The sequence below is a fragment of the Hyperolius riggenbachi genome, chromosome 2, assembly GCF_040937935.1.
Source record: "Hyperolius riggenbachi isolate aHypRig1 chromosome 2, aHypRig1.pri, whole genome shotgun sequence".
Classification (NCBI taxonomy): domain Eukaryota; kingdom Metazoa; phylum Chordata; class Amphibia; order Anura; family Hyperoliidae; genus Hyperolius; species Hyperolius riggenbachi.
Genome location: NC_090647.1, coordinates 321,525,874 through 321,539,789, shown reverse-complemented (window position 1 = coordinate 321,539,789; position 13,916 = coordinate 321,525,874). Strand labels below are relative to the sequence as shown.

Sequence of the window (13,916 nt, the reverse complement as noted above, 5' to 3'; positions counted from 1 at the left end):
GTTTAAACAGTAGAGCGCCCTCTGTTTAAACTTCCCCTGGACAGGAAGTTCAGTAGCTGCAGGAACGGAGCGGAGAAGAACACAGCGGGGACCAGGGGACTCGCGCCGGCCGGAACAGGTAATGTATGCAAGGGGGGGCGGCAGCTCCACAGATTGTGATCAGTTTCAGGCTGAAATCGATTCACAATCTGTTTGCAGTAAAGGTGGCCATCAGATTCGATCAGAGAGGGATCTATCTGTTGGTCTAATCTGATGGCAAATCGACCAGAATATGGCCACAAAAAGAAACACACTTGTAGGCCTGGGAACCACTAGCAGCTCTTTTCTAAACGCTAGCGAATTTGTAAAGCGCTTACTAATGCAATGCTATGGCGTGATTTAAAAAAAAAAAAAAAAAAAAAAATCACATCCCTCAAGTGGGATCACACCTACAGCATTACATCAGCAAGAGCTTTTTAAACTACAGGTGCTTAAGTGCTGCTAGTGGGTTTCAGGTCTTAAGACCTGATCGTCCAGCATCAGTGTGATCGTCCAGCATCAGAAAGTTCCCGTTTACTTCCGGGAATCGCAGGGTAAAGCACTGCAGCTTCTGTGTTACCCTGTGGTGCCCAGAGCACTTCCGTCGCACCATGAGTACTGTAGCCTGTTTTATAGACTAATGGCCACTGCAACAAGCTATGGTGGGGGAGGGTACCACAATGCCAAATGTGTGTAAGGGGCCTTAAAAGTAAATTGCGTTACTCACCCTTATCTGTCCTTTTGTTGCTCTGTGGGTAGCGTTGTGAGGTCCATTATGGGAACTTAACAGCTGTAAAGAATTTAGCGGACAATAAAGCCTCGTACAGATGCCAATTGAAACTCCGTGGAGGTGGGCGATAACAACCGCCTCTGCAGAGAGTGTGAGTACAGCAACCTCCAATGTCACCTGAGGTCTTGGCCAGCAGTCAGTCCAGCGGAACAATTCAGCTGATCACTGGCCAAGAGCACTGTTCTCCCTACTTACCCTGGGGGTGCCACGTGACCTCACTCCCACTCAGTGTCATTGTTCCTCTCTTTACCCTCCCCCTGGAAGCTAAAAATATTAAATCTTTTGTTGACGCACATGTGGCTATGCACATGTCTTTACTACTAGCATTTTGTGGCCATTATTACTACTTTATCTTTAATGGCCCATGTTTCCTCTGGTCAAATGGCCCACACCTAGCTGAACACCTGATTGAGCCTTTATTGATAAATTAACCACTTCATCCCCTTTTTTACCCTAACGGAGCAGAGCAATTTTCCGGTCAGCGCTCCTCCCTTTTATTCATCACTATTACTACTTATTGCAACAAAATGATCTATACCTTGTTTTTTTTGCCACCAATTAGGCTTTCTGTGGGTAGTACATTTTGCTAAAAATGTTTATTCTAAATGCATTTTAACAGGAAAAATAAAAAGAAATAGAAAAAAATTATTTCTCAGTTTTTGGCCATTATAATTTTAAAATAAAATGTTCTCCTGTGGATAAAACCCACACATTGTATTTACTCATTTGTCCCAATTTTTAGACCATTTAAATTATGTCCCTATCACAATGTATGATGACAAGATATTATTGGGAAACAAAGGTGTACATTTTTTTTTGTCCAGCCCATAATTACAAGCCCCTACGTAGTAAAGTAAAAGTAATATACCCTCATACAATGTAGATTAAAAAGTCCCTACAGCAGCTAATTTATATGTATTTTTGTAAACTTTTATACACAAGTTTTTTTTTTGGGGGGGGGGGGGGGGGCTTTGAAAGTGGAAGGCATTAACTTAATCAATTATAAGTGTATGTGTATGCATAATGTGGGACGTGTTAATGCATCAACTTGCCGATAAATTTAACTGGATAGCTGGGTAATATAATGGTTAAGGGCTCTGCCTCTGACATAGGAGACCTGGGTTCAAATCTTGGCTCTTCCTTATTCAGTAAGCCAGCACCTAACCAGTACGTAGTTTTTGGGCAAGTTACCTAACACTGCTACTGCCTACTGAGCATGCCCAAGTGAGTGCCTCTCAAGTGCTTAGAGCTTGACAGGCGTATATGTACTTCTTGGGCAGCACTCCTCACCTGCGTCTGGTCCTTTCTGCACCGTTCAGTCTGTGTGGCTCCACAGACTATGATCTTCAATCAAGTGAGATAACCAGCACTGAAGATTTTCAAAGTGTTGTTTATTCACACAAGATGTGAATATACAGCCATCATCCAATATGAAGCAGAATGTAAATGTAGTTCTCAGTAAGTAATAGCTCGACCGTCCGTTGTGCCTATCACCGCTCAGCCATGCTGTTAACACATTGATCATCAGGTGTATTGCGCTGAGCTGTGTGTAAAGAGCTATTACTTACTGAGAGCTACATTTACATTCTGCTTCATACTGGATGATGGCTGTATATTCACATCTTGTGTGAACAAACAACACTTTGAAAGTCTTCAGTGCTGGTTATCTCCCTTGATTGAGTTTGACAGGAGAAAATGCTATACAAATGATGGAACTGATGGAATTATTACTGATTTTTATTTTTCATCGAACATCTGAGCATGGTTTTGCTTGTCAGGTGGAAAGGTATCGTATAACGTAAGAAAAGTTTAATAGCAATACTCTAAAAACCTCATGTGTCATTGTATTCCAGGTCTCAGAAAGGCATATGGCCCATAGAAACATACTGAAAACCCGAAGATTCTTTGCTTATCGGAAAGAACAACTTTATATTAGATCCGCATCTCTAACGGTCAACCTGTATTTCTCACCCCTCCCCACACATAGTACTTTTTGTATTTTAACAGAAAGGGCCGATTCACACTTGGATCACAAAACACAGTTGTGACGCGATTTTGCAGTGCAACTTTCCTGCTATTAATTGCAATGCAATTGCAGCCGAAAAGCTGCATTCAGTGTGTTTATAATTTATATAATTTGCCAACACTGCTGTGAGAATGGTCCCATAGGGATACATTGTTACAGCACTTTGCTTATTGCTGCGAATCAGCAATGTGCTTACGCACTCCTGAAAATCATAAAGGTGCAAACTAGGCCAAAATATTTAGTGTGGACCTGTCATTAAAGGACACCCGAAGCGAAAATAAACGAATGAAATAAACAATTGTATCGATCTTCCGTCTCCTAAAAATGACTTAAGATATTCCACAATTTTATTTCATGTTTAAATCTACTTTTTAAGTTTGAACTGTTTCATTGTTTTTGCTCAATGACACATTCATTGAAGTATGCTGGAGCTAAAATCTATGGACTATTGTCCCTTTTTATCTCTTTCGCTGCTCTCAAGCCATTTTCTGCTAGGAAAATGTTTTATAGTTGGAATTTCTTATTTATTTATTTATTGTATTTATAAAGCGCCAACATATTACGCAGCGCTGAACAATTATTAGTGAAGGTCACACTGTAGTCACTTCCTGTCTGAGTCAGGACGGAGTCCGCCACTTACATACCTGATATTGAACTCTTTCAGGCAGAGAAAGAAAAAAAGGAACACTATATAGTTATTAGTGTGCTTGGCACTGTACATACCCATGTCTATCTCATCATGTCACACATCACTTCAGGTATCCTTTAAAGTCCTGGCCAAAAGTTGAGACTGTCATAAATATTAGTTTTCACAAAGTTTGCTGCTAAACTGCTTTTATATATTTGTTTCAGTGGTTTATGTGATGTACTGAAATATGATTATAAGCACTTCATACGTTTCAAAGGCTTTTATTGACAATTACATGAGATTTATGCAGAGAGTCAGTATTTGCAGTGTTGGCCCTTCTTTTTCAGGACCTCTGCAATACGACTGGGTATGCTCTCAATCAACTTCTGGGCCAAATCCTGACTGATATCAACCCATTCTTTCATAATCACTTCTTTGAGTTTCTCAGAATTAGTTGGTTTTTCTTTGTCCACCAGCCTCTTGAGGAATGACCACAAGTTCTCAATGGGATTAAGATCTGGAGAGTTTCCAGGCAGTGGACCCAAAATGTCAACGTTTTGGTCCCCGCGCCACCTAGTTATCACTTTTGCCTTATGACACAGTGCTCTATCGTGCTGGAAAATGCATTGTTCTTTACCAAACTGTTGTTGGATTGTTGGAAGAAGCTGCTGTTGGAGGGTGTTTTGGTACCATTCTTTATTCATGGCTGTGTTTTTTGGCAAAATTGTGAGTGAGCCCACTCCCTTGGATGAGAAGCAACCCCACACATGAATGGTCTCAGGATGCTTTACTGTTGGCATGACACAGGACTGATGGTAGGGCTCACCTTTTCTTCTCCTGACCAGCCTTTTTCCAGATGCCCCAAACAATCGGAAAGGGGCTTCATCAGAGAATATGACTTTTCCCCAGCCCTCAGCAGTTTCACCATACTTCAGATCAATCTGTCCCTGATGTTTTTTTGGGAGAGAAGTGGCTTCTTTGCTGCCCTTCTTGACACCAGGCCATCTTCTAAAAGTCTTCGCCTCACTGTGTGTGCAGATGCGCTCACACCTGCCTGCTGCCATTCCTGAGCAACCTGTGCACTGGTTGCACTCCGATCCCACAGCAGAATCCTCTTTAGGAGACGATCCTGGCACTTGCTGGACTTTCTTGGATGCCCTGAAGCCTTCTTAACAAGAATTGAACCTCTTTCCTTGAAGTTCTTGATGATCCTATAAATTGTTGATTTAGGTGCAATCTTAGTAGCCACAATATCCTTGCCTGTGAAGACATTTTTAGGCATTGCAATGATGGCTGCATGCGTTTCTTTGCTGGTCACCATGCTTAACAATGGAAGATCAATGATTTCAAGCATCACCCTCCATTTAACATGTCAAGTCTGCCATTCTAAGGGCTCGTTTCCACTATAGCGAATCCGCATGCGGGCACTGCACGCGGATTCGCAAAGGCAATGTAAGTGGATGGGGCCGTTTCCACTTGTGCGGCTGCGGGAGCGTTTTTTGGGGCGGCAGAAATCTGCATGGCAGAGCCGTCAGATTTCGCGTGCAGAAGGAATGTGCGCGAATCGCCGCTAATGTATCTAATAGGGAAATCGCATGCGGGGTGACCATGCGTTTTTTGCCGCGAAATCGCATGCGATTTCGCATAGGTATTAATGTTAATTTACACAGGCAGTGACATGGTTAAATTCGCATATACCTTACCTATGCGGAATCGCATGCGAAATCGCGGCAAAAACGCATGCGGAATCGCACCCGCATGCGATTTCGTCCGCGGTGGAATGCAGGCGATTCCGCACCGCACTAGTGGAAACGAGCCCTCAAGCAATCAGCCTGGCATAATGATCTCCAGCCTTGTGCTCGTCAACATTCTCACCTGAGTTAACAAGACGATTCCTGAAATGATCTCAGCAGGTCCTTTAATGACAGCAATGAAATGCAATGGAAAGGTTTTTTGGGGATTCAGTTAATTTTCATGCCAAAGAAGGACTATGCAATTCCTCTGAACACTCTTCGTAACATTCTGGAGTATATGCAAATTGCTATTATAAAAACTTTAAGCACCAACTTTTCTAATTTCCAATATTTTTGACAGTCTCAAAACTTTTGGCCAGGACTGTACAATCAACCTTCACATCAATGAGGCAGATATTAAGATTAGCAAGTCGTGACTAGTAGACAAAAATCACATTTTAGATTATTTCTCCAGAGCTTGTACATTTTGAGATTTATTCATTTAAAAATGTTTATGGCAACAGAAAAGTTGATGAAAACAGCTTATTTTTGTTTGATATTATGGAAGGATAATGGACTCTGCAGGGCTTTAACTAATGCTTGTGTGACCACTGGGGCAATTTCCCTTACTTTGTGTCCCTGCGACCTCCAGGACTGTGTGTATGTCCTGGTTACAGAGATTTACCTACTTTCTGTCAGGCTGTAAAACTGAAGACAGTTCAGCAGATGAGGACAGAGACAGCACTAAACCCAAAAGGAAACTCTATCCTCCCTTTACACTATCCAGTATTCTAAAACTGCCTGAAAACCTCTACAGTATCCACCAGACTAAAATAGCAGTTTTGCATAGACTGCGCCTTTACAGAGTAAGACCTGGAACCCACTAGCAGTGCTTTTCTATGCGCTTGTGATTTGAAAAGCTCTTGCTAATATAATGCTATGTTTGTGAGGGATGTGATTCTTAAAAAATCCCCTGTGGTAGTGAGGAAAATCTGCACAGCCAGTCGATTCAAGGTTATGAGATGTGCCTGGAGATGGGATCAACAGCCAACGATTCCAATCTTTAAATGAATAAAGTTGAGTCCGGCACCATCTTCTTATATGCTCTTTCACTTTATTATAAGATAGCTGGCATATCAAACGACGTTTCGGAGGACAAGCCTCCTTTCTCAAGTAGTGTCAGCATCTAACTTCAATCACATATAACACGCTTTATATAGTATTACATTTCAAAATTGACCAATCAGCAAAAGCCGTCGCACTATGGCGACCAATCCCCTTGCGTCCGCCACACGGACCTGATGGGGAACTTGTCATGCATATGCATATTTGCTGTGTCTCCAATCACAGAGACTCTGGGCGGCAGGCGTGCGCGGAAAGAGTACACCTCCACAGTGCTGCCCTCTGCAGCGCCGACCTATTGGAAAACAGCCTCCAGATGTCATGTTGTCAGGCCCCACCCACAATGTGAGCAGACCTGACAGGAGACTGTTTCCCCGAAGGCGGAGCATTGCTCCGTCCTCTGGCGGCGTCACAGTACGGGGAAAGAAGCAGACTCGTCATCGTCTGCCCGCCCCCCGTTGCCAGGCGACCCCATGGACGCCTCAATCCAGCACGCCGCGCTCTATTGATAAAAGCCAGGAACAATAGAAACACTGCACATATAGCTATTACGTAAACATCATACGCAGCAACAGATTATCTCAAATAAACATTCTATATAAATGGAAGCATGTTGTAATCTCTATTCATGCCCCTCGGTTCTAAGGTATCTAATCTACGAATCCATACTGCCTCTCTATACAATAATCTCCTAACTCTATCACCTCCACGTCTTAAAGGGGGAACCTGCTCCAAAATTTGAAACCTCAATTGACTCACTGAGTGATTAGCTACCGAGAAATGATTGGGCACTGATAGTTCTTTTGTATTATTTCTAATCGTGCTTTTGTGGGCTGACAATCTGACTTTCATAGGTTGTGTGGTTTGTCCTATGTATAGCAAACCACACGGGCATTTCAAGGCATATATAATGAAACGAGAGTTACAATCAAATTGACCCTTGATATGGAACCTTGTCCCTAGATGTGGATGACAAATATAGCTACCCCTAATTACACTATGGCAGTGGACACAGTTAAGGCATGGGTATGTTCCATTGGGACGGGCCGACTGTGCCCCCCCCCAGACTTTAGGGTGCCCATATCGGCCCGTACCAGCCTATCCCTCAATGTTGGAGCACGCCGATATGACAATAGTAAATTTTGAAATTCCTCAATGTGAGGAAATGAATCTCTTAATAAATTCCAGTTGCTGCGTATGATGTTCGCTATCTTGTCACTATAGACATTAAACTGACACACGAAAGGTATCCTTTTACTGCTACTAGATTTCTGACGTCCCTGTTTTTCTCCAGGTATCATGATTTTTTCCCTGGCTTTATTTAGCAGTCTAGGTGGATATTGTCTCTTAATAAATTTATCCTGCATTTCATTCAATCTTATCTCCCTAGTATCTATATTGTCCACTATCCTAGTCACTCTTTGGAATTGGCTCATAGGTATGGAGCGTTTGGTAGCCTCAGGGTGGAAGCTCCCATAACACAATGTGGAATTAGTGTCTGTAGGCTTAATATAAAGGTCTGTGCCTAGCCTACCTTCTGAGACACCCACCATTGTGTCAAGGAAGCTCACACTCCGGCTATCACTATGTATAGTTAGACGTATAGCTGGACATTGGGTATGCAGGATATCCACAAATTCTAATAGGCTCGAATGTGGCCCCCCCCCAAACGCAGAAGACATCGTCTATGAACCGTAGCCAACATCTGGCATACTTAGTAAAAATTTCATTAGTGTATACAAAGGTTTCCTCTTATGCGTTCATGAAGATGTTAGCGTAGGAAGGGGCCACATTCGAGCCCATCGCTGTGCCCCTTAGCTGTAGAAAGAATTGGTCCTCAACCAGGAAATAGTTACATGACAACACTATCTTTAGTAGACTACATAAGAAGGAAATCTGTTCACGGCTAAAATCTGATGCACATGTCAGAATGGACTCTACCGCCTCCACACCCCCATCATGTGGGATGGAGGTGTAGAGGCTCTCGACGTCCATTGTGACCAACAGCGCACCCTCAGGTATCTTAGGCAATTTTTTGATTGTTTCAATAAACATGGAGGTATCCCTCAGATAGGATTTACCCGCAACCACATATGGTCTAAGTACCACATCAAGATACCTAGCTATAGGTGAAAAAATAGAGTCTATCCCGGCCACTATGGGACGACCCGGTGGCCGGGATAGACTCTTGAGTATCTTCGGACAGATATAGAATACTGGTATAACAGGAAATGACTGAGTAAGATATTCCATCAATTTTTCATCAATAACATTTTCCTCCACTGCTTTTCTCAACACCATTTCAATCTCTTTCCCTGAAATACTCTTGTTGGATCTGCGTCCAACTTAGCATAAGTAGATGAGTCTGACAGTAGGCGATAAATCTCATTTTTGTAGTCAACAGTATCCATTAATACTACCGCCCCACCCTTGTCAGCCTGTTTGATAGTGATATAAGGGTTATCAGCCAGTTCTTGAATAGCTCTTCTCTCATCAACTGTTAAATTATGTCTAATTTGAACAGATCTGTCCATAGAAACAGTTCGCAACATGCTATTGATTTGATCATTGGTTTTTTTCATAAACTGATTATTTGACAAGAGGGGGGATTGAATTTGCTCTTAATCCTCAATGGAGTGTCCCTTAGGGATAATGTTTCCTCCTCTCGAGTTTGTGTATTACCAAACAAATTAGCCTGGGGTGCACTGAAGTAATACTTCAAACGTATTGATCGATAGAATCTCTGCAGATCTATGTCTAGATCAACCGGTTGAGGCCAAGCTGTGGGAGCAAATGAGAGCCCTTTCTCCAACAAAGACTGCTGAGCCACTGTCAGATCCAATGAAGATATATTTACAACAATAGTCTCTATTGTACGTTCCTGGGTTTTATCTTCTGCTGTCGTGGTCGTTGTCTCAATCGATCCTTTATATTTGTGTCGCTTCCCCCCTCTGCGCGTTCGTCTGCGCTTCCTGGGGGATCTGAGGATGACTGGGAATTGGATGGTAAAAAAATCAGATGAATCCTCTGTTGGTACAGCGCCACGCCCCCCAGATGGTTTGGGGCGTATTGGTTTTCTCCGCCTTGTCATTGGTTTTTGCCATGGGTAAACATAGCCCGATGAATAGTCTAAGGCGTCTCTTTGGAATTTATCCCTTTTGATGACTTGAAGTTGTTTTTTATGTATTTCTATCTTATTGTCCATTTCCAGCGTGAATTTACCACATTCATCTGTGCTCATGTTGTCCATGAGTTTACGTTTGAGATCCACGATTTGTATCTCCAATTTGGGTAACTCCTCCATAATGCGATCAATAGTTAAGGTCATGGAGTCAAAGGACGCCTTATTCCAGATCTTAGTCCATGTGAGGCAGAATTTGGTATCATTAGGAAACATCAGTGGACTGACATTGGATCGTATTCCACGTGGTATCCTTCCCACCTTAAGATATTCTGCCAAGGTGGTAGCATGGAGCTCCAGTGAGGTGCGGGTCTTTAATAACCTTTCAAGCTGTTTTGCAATCGCTTTCTCATCCACTGTGCTCAGGAACTCCACCTCAGATGTAACTTTAGCCACGATCCTTGCAGTGTCCTCCGGTGTATAGGAGAAGATATACTCATCGATTAGAGACATGGTCAATATTGCTGGGGGGCGTGGCGCTGTACCAACAGAGGATTCATCTGATTTTTTACCATCCAATTCCCAGTCATCCTCAGATCCCCCAGGAAGCGCAGACGAACGCGCAGAGGGGGGAAGCGACACAAATATAAAGGATCGATTGAGACAACGACCACGACAGCAGAAGATAAAACCCAGGAACGTACAATAGAGACTATTGTTGTAAATATATCTTCATTGGATCTGACAGTGGCTCAGCAGTCTTTGTTGGAGAAAGGGCTCTCATTTGCTCCCACAGCTTGGCCTCAACCGGTTGATCTAGACATAGATCTGCAAAGATTCTATCGATCAATACGTTTGAAGTATTACTTCAGTGCACCCCAGGCTAATTTGTTTGGTAATACACAAACTCGAGAGGAGGAAACATTATCCCTAAGGGACACTCCATTGAGGATTAAGAGCAAATTCAATCCCCCCTCTTGTCAAATAATTGATCAGTTTATGAAAAAAACCAATGATCAAATCAATAGCATGTTGCGAACTGTTTCTATGGACAGATCTGTTCAAATTAGACATAATTTAACAGTTGATGAGAGAAGAGCTATTCAAGAACTGGCTGATAACCCTTATATCACTATCAAACAGGCTGACAAGGGTGGGGCGGTAGTATTAATGGATACTGTTGACTACAAAAATGAGATTTATCGCCTACTGTCAGACTCATCTACTTATGCTAAGTTGGACGCAGATCCAACAAGAGTATTTCAGGGAAAGATTGAAATGGTGTTGAGAAAAGCAGTGGAGGAAAATGTTATTGATGAAAAATTGATGGAATATCTTACTCAGTCATTTCCTGTTATACCAGTATTCTATATCTGTCCGAAGATACACAAGAGTCTATCCCGGCCACCGGGTCGTCCCATAGTGGCCGGGATAGACTATTTTTTCACCTATAGCTAGGTATCTTGATGTGGTACTTAGACCATATGTGGTTGCGGGTAAATCCTATCTGAGGGATACCTCCATGTTTATTGAAACAATCAAAAAATTGCCTAAGATACCTGAGGGTGCGCTGTTGGTCACAATGGACGTCGAGAGCCTCTACACCTCCATCCCACATGATGGGGGTGTGGAGGCGGTAGAGTCCATTCTGACATGTGCATCAGATTTTAGCCGTGAACAGATTTCCTTCTTATGTAGTCTACTAAAGATAGTGTTGTCATGTAACTATTTCCTGGTTGAGGACCAATTCTTTCTACAGCTAAGGGGCACAGCGATGGGCTCGAATGTGGCCCCTTCCTACGCTAACATCTTCACGAACGCATACGAGGAAACCTTTGTATACACTAATGAAATTTTTACCAAGTATGCCAGATGTTGGCTACGGTTCATAGACGATGTCTTCTGCGTTTGGGGGGGGGCCACATTCGAGCCTATTAGAATTTGTGGATATCCTGCATACCCAATGTCCAGCTATACGTCTAACTATACATAGTGATAGCCGGAGTGTGAGCTTCCTTGACACAATGGTGGGTGTCTCAGAAGGTAGGCTAGGCACAGACCTTTATATTAAGCCTACAGACACTAATTCCACGTTGTGTTGAGGCTACCAAACGCTCCATACCTATGAGCCAATTCCAAAGAGTGACTAGGATAGTGGACAATATAGATACTAGGGAGATAAGATTGAATGAAATGCAGGATAAATTTATTAAGACACAATATCCACCTAGACTGCTAAATAAAGCCAGGGAAAAAATCATGATACCTGGAGAAAAACAGGGACGTCAGAAATCTAGTAGCAGTAAAAGGATACCTTTCGTGTGTCAGTTTAATGTCTATAGTGACAAGATAGCGAACATCATACGCAGCAACTGGAATTTATTAAGAGATTCATTTCCTCACATTGAGGAATTTCAAAATTTACCATTAATGTCATATCGGCGTGCTCCAACATTGAGGGATAGGCTGGTACGGGCCGATATGGGCACCCTAAAGTCTGGGGGGGCACAGTCGGCCCGTCCCAATGGAACATACCCATGCCTTAACTGTGTCCACTGCCATAGTGTAATTAGGGGTAGCTATATTTGTCATTCACATCTAGGGACAAGGTTCCATATCAAGGGTCAATTTGATTGTAACTCTCGTTTCATTATATATGCCTTGAAATGCCCGTGTGGTTTGCTATACATAGGACAAACCACACAACCTATGAAAGTCAGATTGTCAGCCCACAAAAGCACGATTAGAAATAATACAAAAGAACTATCAGTGCCCAATCATTTCTCGGTAGCTAATCACTCAGTGAGTCAATTGAGGTTTCAAATTTTGGAGCAGGTTCCCCCTTTAAGACGTGGAGGTGATAGAGTTAGGAGATTATTGTATAGAGAGACAGTATGGATTCGTAGATTAGATACCTTAGAACCGAGGGGCATGAATAGAGATTACGACATGCTTCCATTTATATAGAATGTTTATTTGAGATAATCTATTGCTGCGTATGATGTTTACGTAATAGCTATATGTGCAGTGTTTCTATTGTTCCTGGCTTTTATCAATAGAGCGCGGCGTGCTGGATTGAGGCGTCCATTGGGTCGCCTGGCAACGGGGGGCGGGAGACGATGACGAGTCTGCTTCTTTCCCCGTACTGTGACGCCGCCAGAGGACGGAGCAATGCTCCGCCTTCGGGGAAACAGTCTCCTGTCAGGTCCGCTCACATTGTGGGCGGGGCCTGACAACATGACATCTGGAGGCTGTTTTCCAATAGGTCGGCGCTGCAGAGGGCGGCACTGTGGAGGTGTACTCTTTCCGCGCACGCCTGCCGCCCAGAGTCTCTGTGATTGGAGACACAGCAAATATGCATATGCATGACAAGTTCCCCATCAGGTCCGTGTGGCGGACGCAAGGGGATTGGTCGCCATAGTGCGACGGCCTTTGCTGATTGGTCAATTTTGAAATGTAATACTATATAAAGCGTGTTATATGTGATTGAAGTTAGATGCTGACACTACTTGAGAAAGGAGGCTTGTCCTCCGAAATGTCGTTTGATATGCCAGCTATCTTATAATAAAGTGAAAGAGCATATAAGAAGATGGTGCCGGACTCAACTTTATTCTCTTAAAAAATCCCTGTAGCATTGCATTAGGAAGAGATTTACAAATCACAAGTGCTAAGCAAAGTGCTGCTAGTGGATCCTGGGCCTAAGTCTGAAGTCATTCAGGAAATGAAACGTGTATTGACAGAATATGGAATTTCCCTTCAGATTCTGAACTACTTTCACTCCCATTTCACAACCACTGAATTACAGTGTATACCAGTATACACTGTATAATGTTAATGCTCCAATATAACCTGTTGGACACCCCCCCCCAAAAAAAAAAAAGTACAAATGACAAGAAGTGAGATGATCTGAAACAAGTTTATTGATCACCTGGAAGACTTGCTTCCTCTTTGGCAGGCAATACATACACTGGATTCACAGTCAGAATAGGGAGGGGAGTGGTTCTCATTTAACTCCCACTGAAAGGAAGAGACTTTGGAACATTGCAAGGCAGTTTGTGGTCTCTTTACTTCCAGTTTATTCACAATACTTTCGGAATGGTGTGTAGATTAGGAATGTACTTTTTGCTAAACTGGAATGAACAGAAATTACATTTAAAAAAATTATATAATTATATATAAAAAAAGTTTGGTAGACTGGATGCTGATGCAGATTTCATTTCCTGCACAGATGGAGCTCTAGTTTTTTCCTTGCAAGAGCTCTTCCAATTTGGAATCTTCCACTGCACTCGTCAGCTCATCAATGCCCTGCAAATACAGGGAACAAAGTATACATAAATGGTATATACTACATGCATGTATAATAGAAGCAATAAACAGCTCTTCTTTGTTTATGGTTACATGCCATTATCAGACAAGGCCTTCCCAATATATGACAGTCTCCCAAACTTGTTCTCAAATCCCTTCCATTATGCATATTT

The 13,916-nt window shown here is 42.6% G+C and overlaps 1 protein-coding gene across 1 annotated transcript in view; it reads right to left on the bottom strand.

Annotated features, from left to right (window-relative positions):
- Positions 1–13,335: 13,335 nt before the first annotated feature.
- SH3BGRL3 (SH3 domain binding glutamate rich protein like 3) overlaps positions 13,336–13,916 on the bottom strand; it is a 43,294-nt gene continuing 42,713 nt past the window's right edge. The window contains exon 3 of the mRNA XM_068265479.1: positions 13,336–13,743. Coding sequence (XP_068121580.1) covers positions 13,675–13,743 — 69 coding nt within the window. The 3' untranslated portion in view covers positions 13,336–13,674. The remainder of the gene's footprint in view (positions 13,744–13,916) is intronic.